General features: G+C 38.0%; 1 protein-coding gene across 1 annotated transcript; it reads left to right on the forward strand.

Annotated features, from left to right (window-relative positions):
* The first annotated feature begins 20129 nt into the window (after positions 1-20129).
* LOC110612094 (CASP-like protein 2A1) lies at positions 20130-22601 on the forward strand. The gene is made up of 3 exons (XM_021752758.2): positions 20130-20476; positions 21870-21987; positions 22142-22601. Exons 1-3 carry the CDS (start codon positions 20250-20252, stop codon positions 22415-22417), a joined length of 621 nt encoding a protein of 206 aa, XP_021608450.1. The 5' UTR covers positions 20130-20249; the 3' UTR covers positions 22418-22601.
* Positions 22602-26089: the final 3488 nt, after the last annotated feature.

The following is a 26089-nucleotide window of genomic DNA, read 5'->3' on the forward strand; positions in this document are numbered from 1 at the left end:
CTATTTTCAATTCTAGGAGATCTTACGGGATCCTGTTTTTCTTTGAATTTCCGGGACGACCTCGGGACCTCGCCGGTTATTTGTCTCCAGGAGATCTTACGGGATCCTGTTTTTCTTTGAATTTCCGGGACGACCTCGGGGCCTCGCCGGTTATTTGTCTCCAGGAGATCTTACGGGATCCTGTTTTTCTTTGAATTTCCGGGACGACCTCGGGGCCTCGCCGGTTGTTTTTGTCTCCAGGAGATCTTATGGGATCCTGTTTTTCTTTGAATTTCCGGGACGACCTCGGGGCCTCGCCGGTTGTTTTTGTCTCCAGGAGATCTTACGGGATCCTGTTTTTCTTTGAATTTCCGGGACGACCTCGGGGCCTCGCCGGTTATTTGTACAAAATTCAGGCTCATTGGCCTTACTGTTGCTTCGTCATCTCAGCTGGTTTTTGTGCCTAACTGAGGTCTTGTTTGCGAGGGATCTTTCTGAGCCCTTTTCTTTTCTTTATCATGAAAAATGTTTTTTCACAAAGATAATCACATTGTATAAACAATTTTCATTTATTCACATTTGTCAAAATACGATGTTTTTTCTTTACAAATATTTCAAGGAAAATACCTTTTTAAGTGCTGGATGTTCCAAGCATGGGGCTCGGAGTTTCCTTGCATATCTTCAATTCGGTATACCCCGGGTTTGACCACTTTTGTCACCTTGAATGGACCTTCCCAGGTCGGTGCTAGTTTGCCTGCAGCTGCTCTTTTTCCAGTAGCTTCTAGGTTTCTTAAAGTCAGGTCTCCCACCTTCAAGCTTCTTTCTCTGACCTTTTGATTGTAATATCTTGCTGCTCGTTGTTGATAAGCAGCAGTTCGGACTTGGGCTTCTTCCCTTACTTCTTCAAGAGCATCTAGGTTGCTCCTTAATTTGTCCCCATTAGCGTTCTCACTAACGAATTGAACTCGATGAGTGGGGATCTGCAATTCAATTGGGACTACAGCCTCTGTGCCGTAAGCAAGTGCAAACGGGGTTTCTTGAGTGGGCGCTCTGGGAGTGGTTCGGAGTGCCCATAGAGTGCTATTGAGCTCTTCTGCCCAATTCTCCTTTGCGCCATTCAGCCGTTTCTTTAATCCTTGAAGGATAGCTCTATTAGTGACTTCCGTTTGGCCATTAGTCTGAGGATGAGCCACGGAGGAGAACTTATGCCATATGCCCATGTTCGTCGTGAAGGCTCTGAAAGTGCTGCAGTCAAATTGTCTGCCGTTGTCTGAGATAAGTACTCTTGGTATGCCAAATCTACAGATGATATGTCCCCATATGAAATCTATCATCTTGCGAGCTGTGATTGTGGCTATTGCTTCTGCCTTTGGCCATTTCGAAAAATATTCCACAGCCACCACTACGAATTTCCTCTGCCCCGTAGTCTTGGGGAAAGGTCCCAGGATGTCAATTCCCCATTGTGAGAAAGGCCATGGACTGGATATGCTTGCTTGAGGAGTGGCAGGGGTCCTGATGGCATTAGCAAATCTCTGACATACGTCACACCTCCGGACAAACTCTTCTGCTTCTTTTTTAACAGTGGGCCAGTAGTATCCTTGCCTGAATATTTTGTTGGCTAATGTCCCTGCTCCCTCGTGAGCTCCACATAGGCCTCTATGTATTTCCTCCATTACCTTTGCAGCTTCTTCCGGACTCACACACCGGAGCCATGGGCTGGATTTCCCTTTTCTGTATAAAGTTCCCCTTATTACTTGGTAATTGGCAGCTCGAGCTGCTATCTTTTTGGCTTCAACTTTATCTTCGGGGAGTTCGCCCTTTTCCAAGTATCTCAAGTATGGAGTCATCCAAGTTGGGCTCTGCTCCACTTGCAGTACCGTATATATTTTTTTGAAAGCAGGTGTGCTGACATGCTGTATGTAGACTTCATCAGGGAGCTGCTCTAACTCTTCTTTGGTCAGCCGACTAAGCAGGTTTGCCTCCTCATTTTCATCTCGAGGTATCCTCTGAAATCTCGTAAATACTCCTCGGCGCGTGAGGTCGGCTTCCACAGCTTTTACTTTATCAAGATAACTCTGCATGATGGGATCTCTGGCCTGATATATTCCCGTCACCTGGTTGATCACCAGCTGAGAGTCACTATTTACTTCGAGGTCGGTTACCCCTATTTCCAAAGCTACCAACATTCCGTTCACCAAGGCTTCATATTCGGCCACATTATTAGAAGCTTTGAATTCTAGCCGTAAGGCATAACATACTTTGAAGCCCTCCGGCCCCTTAAGTATTATCCCAGCGCCACTGCCCTCAGAGCCTGATGCTCCGTCTACATATAGCTTCCAGCTGGACTCTTGGGAAAGCTCTCCCTCTCCTTCTTTGCTTGGTATCTCCGAGGATGATCCTTCCTTCTCCTTGTTGAATGAGCATTCTGCTATGAAGTCAGCCAGCGCTTGAGATTTTATAGCTGTCCGAGGTCGGTACTCCAGACAGTAAGGGCTGATTTCCACGGACCATGCTAACATCCGTCCTGAAGTTTCCGGCCTACGTAGGATCTTCTTTAACGATTGGTCCGTCATCACAACTCCTTGGTGGCCTTCCAGATAAACTTTGAATTTCCGGACTGCTAACAACAAGGCATACGCCAATTTTTCAATGTTCGAGTATCTGACCTCAGTGTCTCTGAGTACCTTGCTGACGTAGAAAACAGGTTTCTGCTCCCCTTCTTCCACTCTTACTAGTACTGCGCTGACTGCTTGCTCTGAGGCTGCCAAGTATACCAAGAGTTCTTCCCTTTTTACGGGGCTGCTGAGCACGTGAGGTGAGCTGAGGTATTCCTTAAGCTCTGTGAAGGCTTTTTGGCAGTCTTCTGTCCATTCAAAATTCGGGACCTTTCTCAATTTTTTGAAGAATGGCAAACACTTTTCTGCCGACCTTGACATAAATCGATGAAGCGCCACTACTCTCCCGGTTAATCTCTGGACGTCCCTTACACAGGTCGGCTCTGGCATATTCAATATGGCTTCCACTTTCTCCGGATTGGGCTCAATGCCTTTTCCACTCACCATGTACCCCAAGAATTTTCCTCCCCTGATGAAGAAAGCGCACTTTGCTGGATTCAGCTTCATCCTGTATTGATCTAACACCCCAAATATCTCCCTTAAATCCGTTATATGTTGTTGAAAAGTTGAACTTTTAACCACCATGTCATCCACATACACTTCTACATTCCTGCCGATCTGATTTTTAAAGATTTTATTCATTAATCGTTGGTAAGTTGCCCCGGCGTTTCTTAATCCGAAGGGCATAGCTCTGTAGCAGTAAGTCCCGTCTTCAGTTATAAATGAGGTCTTCTCTTCATCCGTTTTTTCCATTGGGATTTGGTGGTAACCAGACATAGCATCCAAAGAAGACATATAATCAAAACCAGCCGTTGAGTCGACCATCTTATTAATATCGGGGAGGGGGTAACAATCTTTAGGGCAGGCCTTATTCAGGTCGGTAAAATCTATACACATCCTGTATTTGCCATTGGCTTTTTTGACTAACACAGGATTCGCCAACCACTGTGGGTACATAACCTCCCTAATAAAGCCTGCCTCTTCTAGCTTCTGCACCTCTTCCTGGGTAGCCTGCTGCTTTTCTCTTCCCACTACTCTCTTCTTTTGCTTTACTGGTCTGGCCTCGGGGAGGACATTCAATTGGTGTGTCATCACTTTGGGGTCAATTCCCGGCATGTCTGAGGGCTTCCATGCGAAGGTCGGTGAGTGACTTCGGATCAGGGCCATGGCTTCACCTTTTTGTTATTTGGTGAGGCCGGCATTGAGACTGAAGACCTTACTCGTTTCTTCTTCTGATAGGGAGAAAGTCTCCAGCTCTCCAACGGGCTCTGTCCGGGCTTCCTTTGTCTCATCCCTGACCTCCAAAACTTCCAAATCAAGCGCTTCTCCGGTTGAGTTCGGTTCCGTCACTGTGGCCAAGTATACTGCCCTTGCTTCCTCCTGGCTTCCCCGGACCATTCCCACTCCTCCTTCCGTTGGGAACTTGAGTGCCAGATACCTGATGCTAGTGACAGCTTCGAAACTGAACAATGCCGGCCTCCCCAAAATCGCATTGTAGCTCAGTGGGAGTTTGACCACCAAGAACACCTCATAATGGGTGCGAGCTTTGGGTGCTTCTCCCAAGGTAAGGGCCAGCTTCACCTTCCCTTCTACAAGTACCGGTGCTCCTCCGATCCCTTTGATGGGTGACTGGTCCCGAACCAGCTGTTCCTCTGGTATTCCCATCTGCTGGAAAACCCGATATGGCAATAAGTTGACCTTACTCCCATCATCCACCAGAACCTTCTTCACCCGAAAATTATGAATGACTGCTTCAATGACAAGCGCGTCATCATGGGGCATCTGAATGCCCTGTGCATCCTCCGAAGAGAAAGCGATGGTCATGGGAGAGTGTTCAACAATCTGCATCACCTCGCCATTGCTGGTCTCCCTTTCCCGGTTTCTCTTCTTTCCTCGATGGTTCATCCGTCCTCCAGTTCCTCCAACAATCATATTAATGGTCCCACTGGACCCATCATTCACTGGTCCAGCTCCAGTTCTCCTGGGCATCTGGGCTGCCGGACCGGGTTGAGGCCTCTGCCCCTCCGGTTTCTTCACAAAATTTTTGAGATGCCCCCTTTTTATCAATCTTTCAATCTCCGCGATTAACTGAAAACAGTTATTTGTATCGTGGCCATGCGTTCGGTGGTACTGACAATACTTGTCAGGATTCCTCTGATCTGCTTCTGACTTCAAAGGTTTGGGCCACTGGAGAAACTCCTTATCCTGGACAGCCATGAGCACCTCGGCTCTGGACGCATTTAATGGGGTCGGCTTCTCCGGGACCCAAGGAGGGAGCACTCGTGGTTCATGAGCCCTGGGAGGAGGGGGAGGCCTTTGATCCCTTCTTTCCCAGGCCTGCTTGTACGGCTCAGGCCTCTTTCCATGCTTCTTCTCGTGTTTCTCCGGTCTCCCCTCCTCCGGGGCTTTCTCTTTTCCTTCCCCCCCTTTGGCAAATCTACTCGTTACTAAGGCGTCTTCCTGCCTTATATACTTTTCCGCCCTCTTCATCAACTCGGCCAGTGAGGTCGGAGGTTTCCTGCTCAGAGAACCAAAGAACTCGGCAGAGGTTGTTCCCTTTTGCATGGCCTCTACCGCCCTTCCTTCGTCAAGCTCGGGAATCTGCAGGGCCTCCGTATTGAAACGGGCGACATACTCTCTGAGGGATTCACCAGCTTTTTGTCTCACTGTTTCCAGATAGCTCGTCTTCCTATCTGCTGGCACCCCGGCTACGAACCGGCTAATGAAGCGGGTGGCCAGATCTCCGAAACTTTTAATGCTTCCGGCCTCCAGGCTGTTGAACCATGCCCTCGCTGGCCCCGAGAGCGTTGTTGGGAACACCTTGCACATCAGAGCATCTGACAGAGTTTGCAACTCCATGAAGGTCTTATAGTTCATGACATGCTCTCTCGGGTTACCAGCTCCATTATAGGCCGCCATCGGCGGCATCATAAACTTTTTGGGAACGATCTCCTGCTGCATTAACTTTGAGAAGGGAGAAGAAGTAGGCAAGGAGGTTTGACTCTGATCTTTCTTACCTAGCTCGGCTAGGAGCTGCTCCTTCAACCTTTTCAGCTTTTGGTTCATTTTCTCGTCTTCCGGGATGGATCTTTTGCCCAAACTGCATTCTTCCTCCTCTGTTTCAGTTCCCGTTTCTCTGGTTGTTTCGGCAGAATAGTCGTTCACCTCTTCATTTTCTATCAACTCTCTTGCCCTTCGCCCATGAATTCGGGCCTCCGTTTCTTCCTCAGCATCGTGGTTATTAGTTCGGAGGCGGGCAGAGGTAGGTTGGGGTTCATCGGTTCTGGGTTCCTCCACTACTGGGAGTGCGTTTACTGGGGTGCTAAGTCCCCTTTGTTGCATTATCTGGCCCAACCAGTGAGCAGTGGTTTGTAGCTGGAGAGCCATGGTTTGAATGTCTTGGTTAGACAGGGTCATGGTGGGAGTATTCCCTGCCAGGCTTGGCGAGGGATTAAGAGAAATAGGTGTTTGGTTATTCAATGTTGTAGGGCTAGAAAAGGAGAACTGCTGCCCATCTTGGGCAGAGCTCAGGTCATTTGGAATATTAAGGTTACTGTCTTGGTGGTTTGCTGTAACGACCCGGAAAACCGATACCCCTCTTGTAACGGTCCGAACCGCTCGGCACTAGGATCCAGATCGGCTTAAGGCCGCCTAGACCCGTAGTAAGCCTCTCCTGAACTCTGTGTACCTGTTAAAATCCCATACATGATCCGACTGGACTATTAACTGATAAAACTTTACTTTAAAACTACCAGACTTAACCTTTAAAACACTCTCTGTAGGTCCAATCATATGAACCAAAATGCTCAGATATACAAATCTGAACTAGCCTTCAGGCTATCTATAATACACCAGTGATGCTCTACCAAGTAACCTCCATGCCCTATGCGCTGTGTCATAGAACCCACTCTGTAAGGGTCAGCATATCATAAGTTAACTTGGCTACCACAGAGTCACAGGAATCAAACCTGGTCTTCTCAAATGGCCTCTCTATAGATCACAGGACTCAAACCTGGTCTTTCCTATGCACTGGTCTTGGGTCAAAGGAATTAATCCCTGTCTTCCCTCACAGTTATAATTCACTGGGTTTTCGAAACACAACATATATTAAGCCTGGTCTGACTCATTTCTCATCAAGAAACTGTAAAACAGGATACATGCATACACTAGGGATTAACATACACTAGACAATAGGCAAAAGCACATTCTAACTCATTTATACATTAACTGACTAACTATTACATCACTTTTACATATATCTCTTTATATACATCATTATACATCATGTCCACACTATACTATTACACATGCAATCCTTTAGCATAACTCTGTTGCTTCTGCCCTTCCCAGCTACTCTGAACCTGCAAAACTGGGATTAAGGGAAAGGGATGAGCTTCTAAAGCCCAGTGAGTAGAAACACTGAAAACAGTTCATTCATACACACTATATATGAAAATGCATCACCAAACAAACATCTCAATATATCTTGGATTAGACATGACCCCAAAACTCCCTCGACGGGCTATTGAAGTCGCCTTGGTCCAATCTCCACTAAGGTAGACATGACCCCAAAAATACCCTCTGTCAATACTGGGCCCCCCAAAGGAGCTACACAGGGCATTCCAACATGTACTTGCCCAACTGACCTGACACAATGACAGGAGCCGAAGCTTAGGCTATTGGAGTCGCCTGGGTCCACCTAACCTCTGATCACATAAGCAACAATAATATGCAATGCTTCATATTCGTGATTCTAATGCAATCACCCTAATACATATCATAGCATTCATGATGCATGAACTATGCTACAGCACTATGTTTCTTTAATAAAAGATTAAGTTTAGTTCTACTCACCTCTGCTCCTCAAGCAGAAACCTGACTGACTCTGCAACTGCTAAACCTGACGACCTCCCTGAACTGTCGGGTCCGATCCTACACAAAAGGACTCGATTGAGGTGTCAAACATACTCTTATTAACTCTTAAACATCTGCCCAAAACCCCTCTAAAAGCTCATAGAACAATCACTTAAAACGTGCAAAGGAAAAGCTAGGCAGGACACCTTCGGCGGCATCTTCGGCGGCCGAATGTGCAGGACAGATCCGAAAGTCCATTCTTTCGGAGGCAACCTTAGGCAGCCAAAACTACCTTCACAAGGGGTTCGGCGGCCGAATCCTCCCTTCGGCGGCCGAACCTGAGTTCATCCAGAACTCAGCTTCGTGCACAACCATCTCCTGCCAAGCACCAACACCACTCCAACATGCATAACTCCTTTTTAACTTGCATATACTCTGGTATATGCACAAAGGGGTCCAAAACTACCTATTAACCCCAACAAAACAGCAACTATAACACATAATCATGCTTACACCATTAAAGCATCAAAACTAAGCTTTAAAACCTAAACATGAAACTCTACCCGTAACCTCTTTAAACGCTGTTAAAACTCATTAAAACAAGCTTAAGATCTTCACTTACCTCTTGATCCAAGAAGCTGAAGAATCCAAACACAGCAACTTCTCTTCAAAAACACAAAACCATCAAAACCTCCCTTTTCTCTCAAAAACGTTCAAAACCTTTGCAAATGACCAAACCTTCTGCATAAGCTGATTAAAGCTTGCAGATGAGTCAAGGGAGACGTGGCCTAACCTCTGATCATGATCTGGAGGTGAACACCTGTCCAAACCACCGACTGAGGAGCGTGCACAGCTGACCGACCACCTTAGCTTCGCCTGCCGAAACTGCATGCAAAACCATGCAACGTTCGGGGGCCGAACTTAAACTTCGGAAGCCGAACATTGAGCACTTTCGGCGGCCGAACTTACATTCGGGGGCCGAACCTGACCTTTGTCTCCAAAGCCTTTTCTCTTTAAAACGTAAACACTTAAAAGCATTTTTAGAAAACCTTCACTCTTACCCTTCTAGAACCTCTGACATCTCTGAATTCCACCGGACGGTAGGAATTCCGATGTCGGATTTAGCCGGGTATTACATTCTTCCCCCCTTATAAAAACATTCGTCCTCGAATGTTAAAACAAACAAACAAGAACAAACAAGATCTAAACTCCACAGCTTTCGCTGCGCTACTCTGATCCTTATTCCTCTTTTCCCTTTATCTGTTTCCTAACTCTCAAAAGGGATACTCAAAACTCTGATTACACTAAAACCATAATCAACTCTTATCAAAACAGCTAAAAGATCATCAATCCTAACTAGGATAACTTGGTACTTGCTTACCAGCTGCAACTCACTGTTTTACTGTTCTATCAGATTAAAACCTTAAGGATTCATCTTTCGTTTCCCACACCAACAGGGCATAAACCAGGGTGAAGTACTAAGTCAGATAAAACCTTTAACTACCAAGCCTCTTTTCCACTATCCTGACTATTCGTAGCTCTCTCTCTGCAGGTGCCATTCTGTGAAACAATGGTTCTGCGTCCAGATACCATTCTCATTCCACCTCTACCTCCCTGACAGATGGTAAACCTGACAGCCTATCTGGGAAACACCTAGAACGCACTAGAAAAGGCACTGAGGCTGATTCCCTGTCCTGACAAACTTGCTCACAAGAGCTAGAACAACCCTCTGATAACCTTTCCTGAGAAACTAAGAGCCTGCAGGGCTGACATCAACTTCTAGGCAGCTATACGCTGTCCCCCTAAAAGGACTACTCTGATCCATCTTCAACTATAAATTCTCCTACCTTGTCTCTGACGACACAGGTAGTACCAGGAGTAATGCATCAATCCGCCCTAGAATGACATCACACAGTCAAATCTAGAACCATAAGGTCAGCTGGATCGCATCTACTCACCACTAACTCTGAACTGACTGACTTTGCAGCAGATGGATCACACTCTCAGGTCCACTGACCCAAGGAAAACACTCTAAGCCCAGAAGTCATCAAACCCAATCCTATCAACGGCTCACAACAACAAGGAAAGCGAAACACTGGGTTCCAAAACAACTAACTTACACATCTGAGCACTTCTAAGTGAACGTACCTGATGTCACTGTGCTTAATGTGTTAGGCTATACTATGTCAGGGTGAAGATCCAAGCTAAAGCAAATGGAACTTCCTTCGGGAATCCTCTGAAGAAAAGCTAACTCTTTTCTCTGCCTCAACTACCACCTATCCCCAGACTAACTCAAATCTCTTTCTGCACGCATCTTTACTTCTTCCTTGTACCTTACTTTGATCTATTGCTTCTCGTTGTTTTCTGTCTCTTGTTTTGTTTTCTGCTTTATCTTATTTACTTGCCTCTTCTTGCTCTAACTTATATTCTCATACGCTTATTCTTTTGGAGAAAATCAATTCTCACTATTCCTGGGGTTGTAACAACCTGAGATTATAACATCTCAACTCTCTCTCTCTTAATTCTTCGTTGACTCCTTATCTCTTTTGTCCTACTCGGGTCCTCAAAAACACACATCAGATCATTTCAAACAAATGAACATACCTGGTACAGAGGTGTCAAATGTGTCAGCCTCTCCTCCTTGCCTATCAGCCTGACCTATTCTATCTGTATCTGTTCTCTGAGACTGAATCAACTGGGGCGCAAAAGGACACTCACGCATCACATGTCCCTCCTGTCCACACCTATAACAACCTGTCGTACCAACAAGACAAACTCCCTTATGCAACCTTCCACAACTCAAACATTTTGCTCTGCCTCTACCAGAACTTGCACCAACATCATAACCGAGACTCTTATTTTTCGTTGACCGTCTCACGCCTCTAACCTTTTTCTTAATGGTTCTCCCCCACATCACTCCTTTCGCGGTAGCTGTACTCCAAGTGGAGGGTTCATTCTCTCCTCTCCTAGAGTCCTTGGTTTGAGCATCCTCTAAAACCTCTTCATTCAAATTCACCTGTATACCTACATCTCTTCTTTGCACATCCATTTCTATCTCTCTCCTGTTTCCTAGATCCATGCCTCCTCTATTTTCATCACAAGATTCTTCAGACGGATCTGAATCCACAGAGTGACTAGCACTACTCATCTTAGCTCTCCTAAAGAACAACACATAAGAACAAACATTAACAAACATAGAGTTCATATGAAACACATGAACTTATAATATATACATGCATACATACATAACATCAATGCACATGTTTATATACATGGGCATTTCACATCAGCATGCAAAACAACTTAACATTTTAGCCTAGTGGACATGATTTTACTTATTATGCTTTGCCTCACTATGACTTTAAACCAACCTCTTTCCGATGTGGGATCTCTACTCCTTGAACAAACATGTTCAACACACCGTACTTAGGAGGCCCTATGCTCTGATACCAACTGTAACGACCCGGAAAACCGATACCCCTCTTGTAACGGTCCGAACCGCTCGGCACTAGGATCCAGATCGGCTTAAGGCCGCCTAGACCCGTAGTAAGCCTCTCCTGAACTCTGTGTACCTGTTAAAATCCCATACATGATCCGACTGGACTATTAACTGATAAAACTTTACTTTAAAACTACCAGACTTAACCTTTAAAACACTCTCTGTAGGTCCAATCATATGAACCAAAATGCTCAGATATACAAATCTGAACTAGCCTTCAGGCTATCTATAATACACCAGTGATGCTCTACCAAGTAACCTCCATGCCCTATGCGCTGTGTCATAGAACCCACTCTGTAAGGGTCAGCATATCATAAGTTAACTTGGCTACCACAGAGTCACAGGAATCAAACCTGGTCTTCTCAAATGGCCTCTCTATAGATCACAGGACTCAAACCTGGTCTTTCCTATGCACTGGTCTTGGGTCAAAGGAATTAATCCCTGTCTTCCCTCACAGTTATAATTCACTGGGTTTTCGAAACACAACATATATTAAGCCTGGTCTGACTCATTTCTCATCAAGAAACTGTAAAACAGGATACATGCATACACTAGGGATTAACATACACTAGACAATAGGCAAAAGCACATTCTAACTCATTTATACATTAACTGACTAACTATTACATCACTTTTACATATATCTCTTTATATACATCATTATACATCATGTCCACACTATACTATTACACATGCAATCCTTTAGCATAACTCTGTTGCTTCTGCCCTTCCCAGCTACTCTGAACCTGCAAAACTGGGATTAAGGGAAAGGGATGAGCTTCTAAAGCCCAGTGAGTAGAAACACTGAAAACAGTTCATTCATACACACTATATATGAAAATGCATCACCAAACAAACATCTCAATATATCTTGGATTAGACATGACCCCAAAACTCCCTCGACGGGCTATTGAAGTCGCCTTGGTCCAATCTCCACTAAGGTAGACATGACCCCAAAAATACCCTCTGTCAATACTGGGCCCCCCAAAGGAGCTACACAGGGCATTCCAACATGTACTTGCCCAACTGACCTGACACAATGACAGGAGCCGAAGCTTAGGCTATTGGAGTCGCCTGGGTCCACCTAACCTCTGATCACATAAGCAACAATAATATGCAATGCTTCATATTCGTGATTCTAATGCAATCACCCTAATACATATCATAGCATTCATGATGCATGAACTATGCTACAGCACTATGTTTCTTTAATAAAAGATTAAGTTTAGTTCTACTCACCTCTGCTCCTCAAGCAGAAACCTGACTGACTCTGCAACTGCTAAACCTGACGACCTCCCTGAACTGTCGGGTCCGATCCTACACAAAAGGACTCGATTGAGGTGTCAAACATACTCTTATTAACTCTTAAACATCTGCCCAAAACCCCTCTAAAAGCTCATAGAACAATCACTTAAAACGTGCAAAGGAAAAGCTAGGCAGGACACCTTCGGCGGCATCTTCGGCGGCCGAATGTGCAGGACAGATCCGAAAGTCCATTCTTTCGGAGGCAACCTTAGGCAGCCAAAACTACCTTCACAAGGGGTTCGGCGGCCGAATCCTCCCTTCGGCGGCCGAACCTGAGTTCATCCAGAACTCAGCTTCGTGCACAACCATCTCCTGCCAAGCACCAACACCACTCCAACATGCATAACTCCTTTTTAACTTGCATATACTCTGGTATATGCACAAAGGGGTCCAAAACTACCTATTAACCCCAACAAAACAGCAACTATAACACATAATCATGCTTACACCATTAAAGCATCAAAACTAAGCTTTAAAACCTAAACATGAAACTCTACCCGTAACCTCTTTAAACGCTGTTAAAACTCATTAAAACAAGCTTAAGATCTTCACTTACCTCTTGATCCAAGAAGCTGAAGAATCCAAACACAGCAACTTCTCTTCAAAAACACAAAACCATCAAAACCTCCCTTTTCTCTCAAAAACGTTCAAAACCTTTGCAAATGACCAAACCTTCTGCATAAGCTGATTAAAGCTTGCAGATGAGTCAAGGGAGACGTGGCCTAACCTCTGATCATGATCTGGAGGTGAACACCTGTCCAAACCACCGACTGAGGAGCGTGCACAGCTGACCGACCACCTTAGCTTCGCCTGCCGAAACTGCATGCAAAACCATGCAACGTTCGGGGGCCGAACTTAAACTTCGGAAGCCGAACATTGAGCACTTTCGGCGGCCGAACTTACATTCGGGGGCCGAACCTGACCTTTGTCTCCAAAGCCTTTTCTCTTTAAAACGTAAACACTTAAAAGCATTTTTAGAAAACCTTCACTCTTACCCTTCTAGAACCTCTGACATCTCTGAATTCCACCGGACGGTAGGAATTCCGATGTCGGATTTAGCCGGGTATTACATTCTTCCCCCCTTATAAAAACATTCGTCCTCGAATGTTAAAACAAACAAACAAGAACAAACAAGATCTAAACTCCACAGCTTTCGCTGCGCTACTCTGATCCTTATTCCTCTTTTCCCTTTATCTGTTTCCTAACTCTCAAAAGGGATACTCAAAACTCTGATTACACTAAAACCATAATCAACTCTTATCAAAACAGCTAAAAGATCATCAATCCTAACTAGGATAACTTGGTACTTGCTTACCAGCTGCAACTCACTGTTTTACTGTTCTATCAGATTAAAACCTTAAGGATTCATCTTTCGTTTCCCACACCAACAGGGCATAAACCAGGGTGAAGTACTAAGTCAGATAAAACCTTTAACTACCAAGCCTCTTTTCCACTATCCTGACTATTCGTAGCTCTCTCTCTGCAGGTGCCATTCTGTGAAACAATGGTTCTGCGTCCAGATACCATTCTCATTCCACCTCTACCTCCCTGACAGATGGTAAACCTGACAGCCTATCTGGGAAACACCTAGAACGCACTAGAAAAGGCACTGAGGCTGATTCCCTGTCCTGACAAACTTGCTCACAAGAGCTAGAACAACCCTCTGATAACCTTTCCTGAGAAACTAAGAGCCTGCAGGGCTGACATCAACTTCTAGGCAGCTATACGCTGTCCCCCTAAAAGGACTACTCTGATCCATCTTCAACTATAAATTCTCCTACCTTGTCTCTGACGACACAGGTAGTACCAGGAGTAATGCATCAATCCGCCCTAGAATGACATCACACAGTCAAATCTAGAACCATAAGGTCAGCTGGATCGCATCTACTCACCACTAACTCTGAACTGACTGACTTTGCAGCAGATGGATCACACTCTCAGGTCCACTGACCCAAGGAAAACACTCTAAGCCCAGAAGTCATCAAACCCAATCCTATCAACGGCTCACAACAACAAGGAAAGCGAAACACTGGGTTCCAAAACAACTAACTTACACATCTGAGCACTTCTAAGTGAACGTACCTGATGTCACTGTGCTTAATGTGTTAGGCTATACTATGTCAGGGTGAAGATCCAAGCTAAAGCAAATGGAACTTCCTTCGGGAATCCTCTGAAGAAAAGCTAACTCTTTTCTCTGCCTCAACTACCACCTATCCCCAGACTAACTCAAATCTCTTTCTGCACGCATCTTTACTTCTTCCTTGTACCTTACTTTGATCTATTGCTTCTCGTTGTTTTCTGTCTCTTGTTTTGTTTTCTGCTTTATCTTATTTACTTGCCTCTTCTTGCTCTAACTTATATTCTCATACGCTTATTCTTTTGGAGAAAATCAATTCTCACTATTCCTGGGGTTGTAACAACCTGAGATTATAACATCTCAACTCTCTCTCTCTTAATTCTTCGTTGACTCCTTATCTCTTTTGTCCTACTCGGGTCCTCAAAAACACACATCAGATCATTTCAAACAAATGAACATACCTGGTACAGAGGTGTCAAATGTGTCAGCCTCTCCTCCTTGCCTATCAGCCTGACCTATTCTATCTGTATCTGTTCTCTGAGACTGAATCAACTGGGGCGCAAAAGGACACTCACGCATCACATGTCCCTCCTGTCCACACCTATAACAACCTGTCGTACCAACAAGACAAACTCCCTTATGCAACCTTCCACAACTCAAACATTTTGCTCTGCCTCTACCAGAACTTGCACCAACATCATAACCGAGACTCTTATTTTTCGTTGACCGTCTCACGCCTCTAACCTTTTTCTTAATGGTTCTCCCCCACATCACTCCTTTCGCGGTAGCTGTACTCCAAGTGGAGGGTTCATTCTCTCCTCTCCTAGAGTCCTTGGTTTGAGCATCCTCTAAAACCTCTTCATTCAAATTCACCTGTATACCTACATCTCTTCTTTGCACATCCATTTCTATCTCTCTCCTGTTTCCTAGATCCATGCCTCCTCTATTTTCATCACAAGATTCTTCAGACGGATCTGAATCCACAGAGTGACTAGCACTACTCATCTTAGCTCTCCTAAAGAACAACACATAAGAACAAACATTAACAAACATAGAGTTCATATGAAACACATGAACTTATAATATATACATGCATACATACATAACATCAATGCACATGTTTATATACATGGGCATTTCACATCAGCATGCAAAACAACTTAACATTTTAGCCTAGTGGACATGATTTTACTTATTATGCTTTGCCTCACTATGACTTTAAACCAACCTCTTTCCGATGTGGGATCTCTACTCCTTGAACAAACATGTTCAACACACCGTACTTAGGAGGCCCTATGCTCTGATACCAACTGTAACGACCCGGAAAACCGATACCCCTCTTGTAACGGTCCGAACCGCTCGGCACTAGGATCCAGATCGGCTTAAGGCCGCCTAGACCCGTAGTAAGCCTCTCCTGAACTCTGTGTACCTGTTAAAATCCCATACATGATCCGACTGGACTATTAACTGATAAAACTTTACTTTAAAACTACCAGACTTAACCTTTAAAACACTCTCTGTAGGTCCAATCATATGAACCAAAATGCTCAGATATACAAATCTGAACTAGCCTTCAGGCTATCTATAATACACCAGTGATGCTCTACCAAGTAACCTCCATGCCCTATGCGCTGTGTCATAGAACCCACTCTGTAAGGGTCAGCATATCATAAGTTAACTTGGCTACCACAGAGTCACAGGAATCAAACCTGGTCTTCTCAAATGGCCTCTCTATAGATCACAGGACTCAAACCTGGTCTTTCCTATGCACTGGTCTTGGGTCAAAGGAATTAATCCCTGTCTTCCCTCACAGTTATAATTCACTGGGTTTTCGAAACACAACATATATTAAGCCTGGTCTGACTCATTTCTCATCAAGAAACTGTAAAACAGGATACATGCATACACTAGGGATTAACATACACTAGACAATAGGCAAAAGCACATTCTAACTCATTTATACATTAACTGACTAACTATTACATCACTTTTACATATATCTCTTTATATACATCATTATACATCATGTCCACACTATACTATTACACATGCAATCCTTTAGCATAACTCTGTTGCTTCTGCCCTTCCCAGCTACTCTGAACCTGCAAAACTGGGATTAAGGGAAAGGGATGAGCTTCTAAAGCCCAGTGAGTAGAAACACTGAAAACAGTTCATTCATACACACTATATATGAAAATGCATCACCAAACAAACATCTCAATATATCTTGGATTAGACATGACCCCAAAACTCCCTCGACGGGCTATTGAAGTCGCCTTGGTCCAATCTCCACTAAGGTAGACATGACCCCAAAAATACCCTCTGTCAATACTGGGCCCCCCAAAGGAGCTACACAGGGCATTCCAACATGTACTTGCCCAACTGACCTGACACAATGACAGGAGCCGAAGCTTAGGCTATTGGAGTCGCCTGGGTCCACCTAACCTCTGATCACATAAGCAACAATAATATGCAATGCTTCATATTCGTGATTCTAATGCAATCACCCTAATACATATCATAGCATTCATGATGCATGAACTATGCTACAGCACTATGTTTCTTTAATAAAAGATTAAGTTTAGTTCTACTCACCTCTGCTCCTCAAGCAGAAACCTGACTGACTCTGCAACTGCTAAACCTGACGACCTCCCTGAACTGTCGGGTCCGATCCTACACAAAAGGACTCGATTGAGGTGTCAAACATACTCTTATTAACTCTTAAACATCTGCCCAAAACCCCTCTAAAAGCTCATAGAACAATCACTTAAAACGTGCAAAGGAAAAGCTAGGCAGGACACCTTCGGCGGCATCTTCGGCGGCCGAATGTGCAGGACAGATCCGAAAGTCCATTCTTTCGGAGGCAACCTTAGGCAGCCAAAACTACCTTCACAAGGGGTTCGGCGGCCGAATCCTCCCTTCGGCGGCCGAACCTGAGTTCATCCAGAACTCAGCTTCGTGCACAACCATCTCCTGCCAAGCACCAACACCACTCCAACATGCATAACTCCTTTTTAACTTGCATATACTCTGGTATATGCACAAAGGGGTCCAAAACTACCTATTAACCCCAACAAAACAGCAACTATAACACATAATCATGCTTACACCATTAAAGCATCAAAACTAAGCTTTAAAACCTAAACATGAAACTCTACCCGTAACCTCTTTAAACGCTGTTAAAACTCATTAAAACAAGCTTAAGATCTTCACTTACCTCTTGATCCAAGAAGCTGAAGAATCCAAACACAGCAACTTCTCTTCAAAAACACAAAACCATCAAAACCTCCCTTTTCTCTCAAAAACGTTCAAAACCTTTGCAAATGACCAAACCTTCTGCATAAGCTGATTAAAGCTTGCAGATGAGTCAAGGGAGACGTGGCCTAACCTCTGATCATGATCTGGAGGTGAACACCTGTCCAAACCACCGACTGAGGAGCGTGCACAGCTGACCGACCACCTTAGCTTCGCCTGCCGAAACTGCATGCAAAACCATGCAACGTTCGGGGGCCGAACTTAAACTTCGGAAGCCGAACATTGAGCACTTTCGGCGGCCGAACTTACATTCGGGGGCCGAACCTGGCCTTTGTCTCCAAAGCCTTTTCTCTTTAAAACGTAAACACTTAAAAGCATTTTTAGAAAACCTTCACTCTTACCCTTCTAGAACCTCTGACATCTCTGAATTCCACCGGACGGTAGGAATTCCGATGTCGGATTTAGCCGGGTATTACATTTGCCATCGTGGATCTCAGTGGGTTTTGAAAGTGAAAACTCCGGTGATGAAAAGATCTCCTTCGTTTCCCACAGACGGCGCCAATTGATGATCTGAGATCCAATTGAATAGGATTTTACAAGGGTTTTGTATTACTGAATAAGGCTTGAATTTCCTGAGGAGGGGACTCCTCTTTTATACATTGTCTTGCTTGCCGATGGCGTGTGAAGGTCTCTCCAGGATTGGGCCACGCGTCTCTGCCATGCGGATTCGGAGGTACTAGGGTATCAGCCGCCTGCTCCATGCGTAACGGCCTCTGATTCTGCTCGTGCGTACGTTCGAGCGGATCTGCCAGGCTGTCTGGTGAATATTATTCTGGATCCTGGGCTGGGCTGAGAGTTGGGCCGGATGTTAAGCCTGAGTGGAGAGGGTCTGCTTCATGCGGGCCGGGCCGACTTGAGTGAGGAAGATGGGCCGAGCCCGGCCTTGAAGGTTGGATGAGCCAGGCTTATTATGTACATCAGGTATGCGGGCCCCTACGTCGTGGGCCTTGGGCTGTGGTCAAGCCCCTGGTCTGGGGTGAAGGAATCCAGCGGTCATCAAGACGTATTCAAATTATTTTAATCTAAATGTCATAAAAATGCTTTTGACCTAATATTACAGGTTTTTAAACTAATTCTTTAAAAAAATATATATATTTTTTTCCTCCTATTTCTCTATCAATGTTTTTATTCTTTCTTTTTCTTTAATAAAAAATATCAAAAATTTCATTTTAAATTTTAATGTTATTTATTGGATATATTACTTTAATTTATTATTTTATTATAAATTTAAAGAAAATACTATTATTATATTTTATTGGGATCTAAAAAACTAGCTTAAAGCCCCATCATTTCTCTTTCGTAAAACCCATCGATGATCACATTTTTAGTCTTCGTCCAACCACATTTTCAGTCCTATCCCACAGTTTCAATTTGAAAAAGGTTTTCTATCCAAACTCACCGCTAATTATTTATCGAAGCGCGTAAATTAAAGAAAGAGGGAAAAAAAAAATAGAATACTGAATTATATCATAAATCTACCCACCGTCTTCAATCTTTTAAATTCGAAAATCCACCGCTTGTACACATGCTGTGAAATAATTATTGGCATTCCGTCAAATAGATGTGTGAAAAATTATATTTCAGTTTAAAATTCAAATTTTTATAAATAAAAAATAAAAATAAAAATAAATAGAACATAGATTTATGTGGAAGTCACCTCTACAATTTTTTTTTATACTTACTAGAGTTAATCATTAATAAAATTTATTTTTTTCAAATTTTTATAATTGGACCTTATATTAATTTAATTACCAATTAAATTTTAAATTTTATATGTTGTTCTAAATATATCTCACTATTATTTTTATCATTAATGTCTAACAAAATTGCCACATTATTTATCATATCATGGCTATCACCTATAATATATTTTTATAGTTTTATTTATAATTTAAGTATACTATTTTATATTAATTCAATTCTGAATTAATCTATCTCCTAAACTATTTTTTCTAAAATCTATTTTAAATATAATTATATTAAAAAAATAAATAATTAATAATATAATTGAAAGTAAAAAAATTAAAAAAAATGTTAATAATATAATTATACTTACACTATGTATTAATTTAATGACTAATTAAATTTTATCTATACAATATTTTTTTAAATAGCTTTTTTTTATAAAATATTGTTAATCATTTGTGTTTTAACTAAAATAATAATTAGCGTGAATTTTTTAAAAAATAATTTAGAAAGTGAATTAATTTAAAATTAAATTAATGTAAATCGATATATTTAAATTATTGATAAAATTAAAATAAATATAATAATAATATTAAATATTTTAATTATTATAAAATTTAATTTTAATAAAATGATAAAAAAAATTTAATTTTTAAAAATTTACAATTACACTCTAATCTTTAAAATTTCTAAAATTACATGATTTTTTTTTTTTTTGGTAAATATCCATGCACTTAGGTATGCGTGACCATTGACAATGAATGCTTCTCATCAACTCCACCTGCATTCCATAAATAACCTCTTCAACAATTCCATCATCAGCTGCGAGGATTCTCCATCTTCTTCTTCTTCTCTACACTTTGCAGCTACTTCACTTGGCTCAGGAAATTAAAAAAGGTGTAGAGATTGAGAGAAACAGATGGATAATAAAGGCAGCAAAGGAGGTGCAGCAGTAGTTGGAGGCAGCTCGCCGATGGTATGTGAGAAAGAGGAAGAAGCAGTAGCGACAACTCCTATGCGCACAGCTGAGACCATACTTCGTCTTTTACCAATGGCTCTGTGTATCTCAGCTCTCATTCTCATGCTCAGGGATTCTCAGACCAATGACTTTGGCTCTCTTTCTTACTCTGATCTTACTGCTTTCAGGTTTTTCTTTTACTTTCCACCCTTTTCTCTCCCTCTCTCTCCTGTATGAAAATTTTTTACAACTTTTTAATTGTCTATCAATTAATATTACAACTTTTTTCAATTTAATTAAAATTAATTTATAATCATTCACTTTACTATGTGTTTATAGTTTAGTTAATAGTAATTGAACAAAATAAAATTTGATAATAAAATTTTTAATAACACATTTTTTTCCTTTTTATTTTTTGTCAAGACAAAATTCAGAATTTTTTTTTTTTGATAATAAATTCAGAACTTAATATGTTTTAATTCTAAAATAAATAGGTTTTTTTTCATTAAGGGGAGTCTAATGGATCACTCACCATGGAGGTAAATAATTTTAAAATAAATAAATAGAAAAATTTATACTCAAAATCTTTTTACTAAGAAAAACCAATTAGATCATTCCTTAATTAATATATTTTATAGGTTAACTTTTTACAGAATAATAATTTTGAAAATTTTATAATATAAAGTTTAAATTTCGATCAAATTAAAAGAAAAAAAAAAGCCCTAATCCTAAATTAAAATTAAATCTTTCAAGCAATAGAGCACATGATTAAAAAAAGCCCTAATCCTAAATTAAAAAAGCCCTAATCCTAAATTAAAATTAAATCTTTCGATCTAAGATTGGAAAATTTTATTAAAATTACTAAATTTTTATATATGAATCTTATTAATATCCTTAATATTACAAGCAGAAAAAAAAAAGCAATATTTTTCAGAAAACAAGTATTTTTGGAAAAAAAAATGTTTACAAACACAAAAGCAACAGAGCCATAGTAATGTAATTAGTTAATATGTGATGGTTGGAAAATTTTTAAATAGATTCGTTCTATTATGGATTTAAAACGTATAAAAATTAATTTTATCTGAACTTTTAACAGAAAAGACTAATTTTACAAACTTGTGATTAACTCATTTAACACTTAAATTAAAATTATAATTTATTAAATATTTAAATGTATAAAAATTATAATAATTAAAAGTAAATTAATAATATTATTAATAATTTATTAAAAAAATAAAAGTTATTCGCACATATTGTTGCTTTAAATTCTGTCAATTTTATTTTAAATTTTTATAAATTAAAAAAAAATTAAATGAGAATAACTTTATGATTTTATAAAAATATAAAGTATAAATAGCAAAATTTAGAGTATAAATTTAATTTTTTTACAGTTCACATAATTAATTTATATTTAATTATTATAATTTTTATAAATTTAAATATTCAATAAATTATAATTATTATTTAAATGTTTAATATACTAATTTCAAATAATACAGGAATGTAAACATGTATTTCCCAAATGCATTAAACTTGAAAAGAAAACTATGTGGGTCATATAATCCTATAATTAATATGCAGGTATTTGGTGCATGCCAATGGGATATGTGCTGGATATTCCCTTCTTTCAGCTGTGATCGTAGCAATTCCTCGACCATCCACCATGTCCAAAGCCTGGACATTCTTCTTCCTTGACCAGGTATATTAATTAATTATACTTCAATTTAAAAAAATACATATATATATATTATTTTTATCAAAAGGTGTTTTGAAAAAAAAGAGGATAATCGAAACTTAATTATCAGATAAATCAAATTATATACTATATAAAATAGCAGTGAATATTCTTGCAGTTGTTCACATACATTATTCTGGCGGCTGCGGCGGTGGCACTGGAATTACTGTATTTGGCTAGAAAGGGAGACACAGCCATCACTTGGAGTGCAGCTTGTATGTCATTTGGTCTATTCTGTCACAAAGCGACAGCAGCTATAGTCATCACATTTGTGGTAGTAGCTTGTTATGCTCTGCTTTCACTCGTCTCTTCTTACAAACTGTTCAGCAATTTTAGTGCTCCGGTTGTGACCTACCCCGGCAAAGGCGTCGAGATTGCAGGCTTCCATGGCTAACTGTTAATGATGTTGCACTTCCGTCCAGCATCTGCAGAGGTGGGATTATGGTCAATAATAAGCATTGGTTTGCTTTCATGTAATCATGTAATTCTGGACTTCCTTTGTACCTAAGACGTACTACCCGAACTTGGAAAATAATCTAGAAAATAAAAGGCAACTTGGTGTTTTATAATTAACTATCAATATTGTGTTAAGGCACTCTATATTTTTTTTTTGGTGTAATTGAATTTAAACTGGAGATTTTTGGGCCTAAAAACGACTTTAAACTAATAAGTTAAAACTCATTTCATGAATTCATTCATTCCAAACCTCTCAATTCTGAAATTTGTATTTTTCTTATACATTTATTATTTATATATGTATTCCTTATATTTTTCTCATACATTTATTATTTGTATATGTATTCATTAATAAAACACTAGATAAATAGATTATATTGATTTTATGAGTTTACTAAATATATTTTTAAATTAAATTATATTTTAATATTTGAGTTTTAATATAATTAATAATTAATTTTTATTTAAATTTCTATATAATTAAACCGTTAAAATAGAAAATCCTTCCGTACATAATTTTTTAGTCAAACGGTACATTATATTTAAATTCTTATATAATTAATATGTCCGAATTAGAAAATTTTCCATCCATTATTCTTTTAGTCAACCGATTAAAAGGAAAATAAATATTTCAAATATCTAAAATATCTTCGTAAACACTTAAATCCTTTTTAATATAGGTGAAAAATTTTATATTGTGTAGTTACACTTTTGTTTCTAAATTTTAGTATAATCAATGAATCAATCTTTATATTTTTAAAACTAAATCCTCAAATCTACTTATATTTATTTCGTTTAAAATTATAATTTTTCATTCATTATAGATATTAATTAGTTCAAAATTAGTTGATAATTAAACTTCTTTTAAAAATATAATTTCTTTCTAAAATATTTTTTATAAAAATTTATAATTTATTTAAAAGTTACTTGATACCATTTAAAAATAGTCGAAATCGTAAATATTTTCTAAAATTTTAAAATTATATGTATTGAAATATTTTAATAAATGAAAATTAAAAAATGAAAAGTGTTAAAAATTTGTTAAATGAGATATTATAGAAAAAAAAATTAATGGAAATCTAAGTGTTTCTTTCAAATAAAAAATAAAGGATCAAAATATTTAAATTATAATAAATGAGGATGCATTATAAAAGAATTTAAGTGTACAATTTTAAAAGTATAGTGACCAATGTATTAATTATACTAAAATTTAAATATTTAAATATAATTTATTCATTTTAAATAGGTAATGAAAATATAACTATACTAAAAATAAATAAAATGATTTCTAATTTGAATAGATTAATCGTAAAAGAATTTAAATATTTAATTTTAAAAATATAAAAATTAATTTATTAATTATACTGAAATTAGTATTTTTTTTTTTTTTCATCACCTGATTTTTCGCTTTATGCTTTTGGACAATTGAGTTATCTTCAATTATCAGACATAAACATGCTGTTATTTTGGTAAGGATTGAAGGAGAAATAATAGAATTGTAAAAAGTATGTTGGAGAATTTAGTACTACGACGATAATATTATTAATTTTATTTCATTTTAATTGGCTAATAAAATTAAAATTGTTCAATATACGTTAGAAGTTTTAAATCATAAAATTTTAATAAATAATAGAAATAATGTGATCGTCAAAAATATTTGTAATAGTTAATAATATGACAATAAAGAATTAGTTTTACTTTTTAATTAGAAAATTAAATTAAAAATCAATCAGCATTTTGACTAAATTTTAACTAACAGAATTAAAATAAAAAATAAGAATCCTTACAAAATTCCTAATTTAGTTTTTTAGCAAAATTTTTCCTATATGTTTTGTATAAGAATAATTTTAATTGATTGGAACAAAATAGTGATTTTAATTGATTGAAATAAAATAATATAAAATATAAGTTTGATTGTTTTAAGAATTCAATGGAATTTTTAAGAAAAAAATAACAATTTTAATGAATTGAAATACATAAATTTAATACAAATCAATATAAATTAAAAATAAATTATATTCATAAATTTATTGTGATAATGAATAATTAAGTTTTATTGATTAAAACTTATGATGTAACACATCAATGCTTTAATCACTTAAAGCAAGTCAAAAATAGAATTACGTGATAAAAATTTAATAAGTAGTGTTTTATTTATAGAAAAAAAATGTTTATTATGAGATTTTATAAAATGTTAATGTTAGAGAAATAAAGCAGATTTCACTACAAAAATAATCATTGAATTCTTATTCATTAGACCGTACGAATTGAATTTACAGAAAATTTAATAACTAACTCAATTTTCTTATAATATAAAAACCGATGAATATAAATATTAAAGTATGCATTCTTATATAACTATTTTGAATTATAAAAAATTCATTAAACTAATATTTTTTCAGTTTATTGACATATTTTTTCAATTTATTGACTTAAACGGAAGAATAGCTGAATTCACAATTTTTATTTTATTTTTTAAATTTTTAATAAACTGAATTCAAACATTCATATACCAATAAATTATAATACATATTAAAATATAGTTTATAATTAAAAGGTTACTCTCTCTTTTTAATCAAAGAATTTTTTTTATTTAAACTATGTTTTTATATATTTTATGTAATATATATATATTCACAAATAAAATAATTTGTATAAATTTACTAAATTTATATTTTTTAGTCACTAAAAAATGAAAAAAAAAATATTTTTCATTCATAATTTTTAATTGAATTATCAAATTGTAAAAAATTATATCAACTAAATTTAAGTTAAATAGAGAACTCATCTACCAATCAAAATAAAAATATTTAATTGAATTAAAACTTTCTAATTAATTATATCCATTAATAAAATGGAGTTTGAATTTAAATATAAAAACTAATATAATCAATCAATATAAATATTTTTAAATAATATTAAGTTTCTATTTTAGATTTTAACCGATCAAAAGGGTAAAAAATAATAATTAAATTTAACCACATCTATTTTAGGTAATCTCATTATTTTTTTTCTCACGTATATATAGTATAGAAGGTTATAGCTATATACTCTTATATATTCTTTTTTTTTTTAGGATTATTATATATATATATATATATATATATATAAGTATTTTAAGAAAATTATAATCTCAATTAAATATAAATAGGAGTAATTTAATTTTTGAATTAATTGAATTGATATTTTGACATTACATAATATATTTACTCTCTTACTTTTCTTTCATCAAAATATTTTTTTTATTTTTATTTAATATTACATTTCCATATAAAGTATGAACTTTATGATTTATAAATAAAAATAATAAAAAAATTATTTATAAATAAAAATAATAAAAAAATTAAGTATTCGTTAAATCCCTTTATTTATCTATTAAAATATAAAGCATGTATAAAGTTAAATATAAAATTCATTAAGCACTCACTGATTTAGCTAGTATAAATGCATTTGAGTAAATTGTGTTAAATTTTATTTTTTCAATCCCATCTCAAAAAAAAAATAAAAAATAAAAAACTCGTTAATTAGAGTAAAAAATTTTTAATTTAAAATTTTAAATTAAATTAGAATTTGATGACCGCTGGATTTCACCATCCCGATATAAGACCAA

The sequence above is a fragment of the Manihot esculenta genome, chromosome 3, assembly GCF_001659605.2.
Source record: "Manihot esculenta cultivar AM560-2 chromosome 3, M.esculenta_v8, whole genome shotgun sequence".
NCBI classification, from domain to species: domain Eukaryota; kingdom Viridiplantae; phylum Streptophyta; class Magnoliopsida; order Malpighiales; family Euphorbiaceae; genus Manihot; species Manihot esculenta.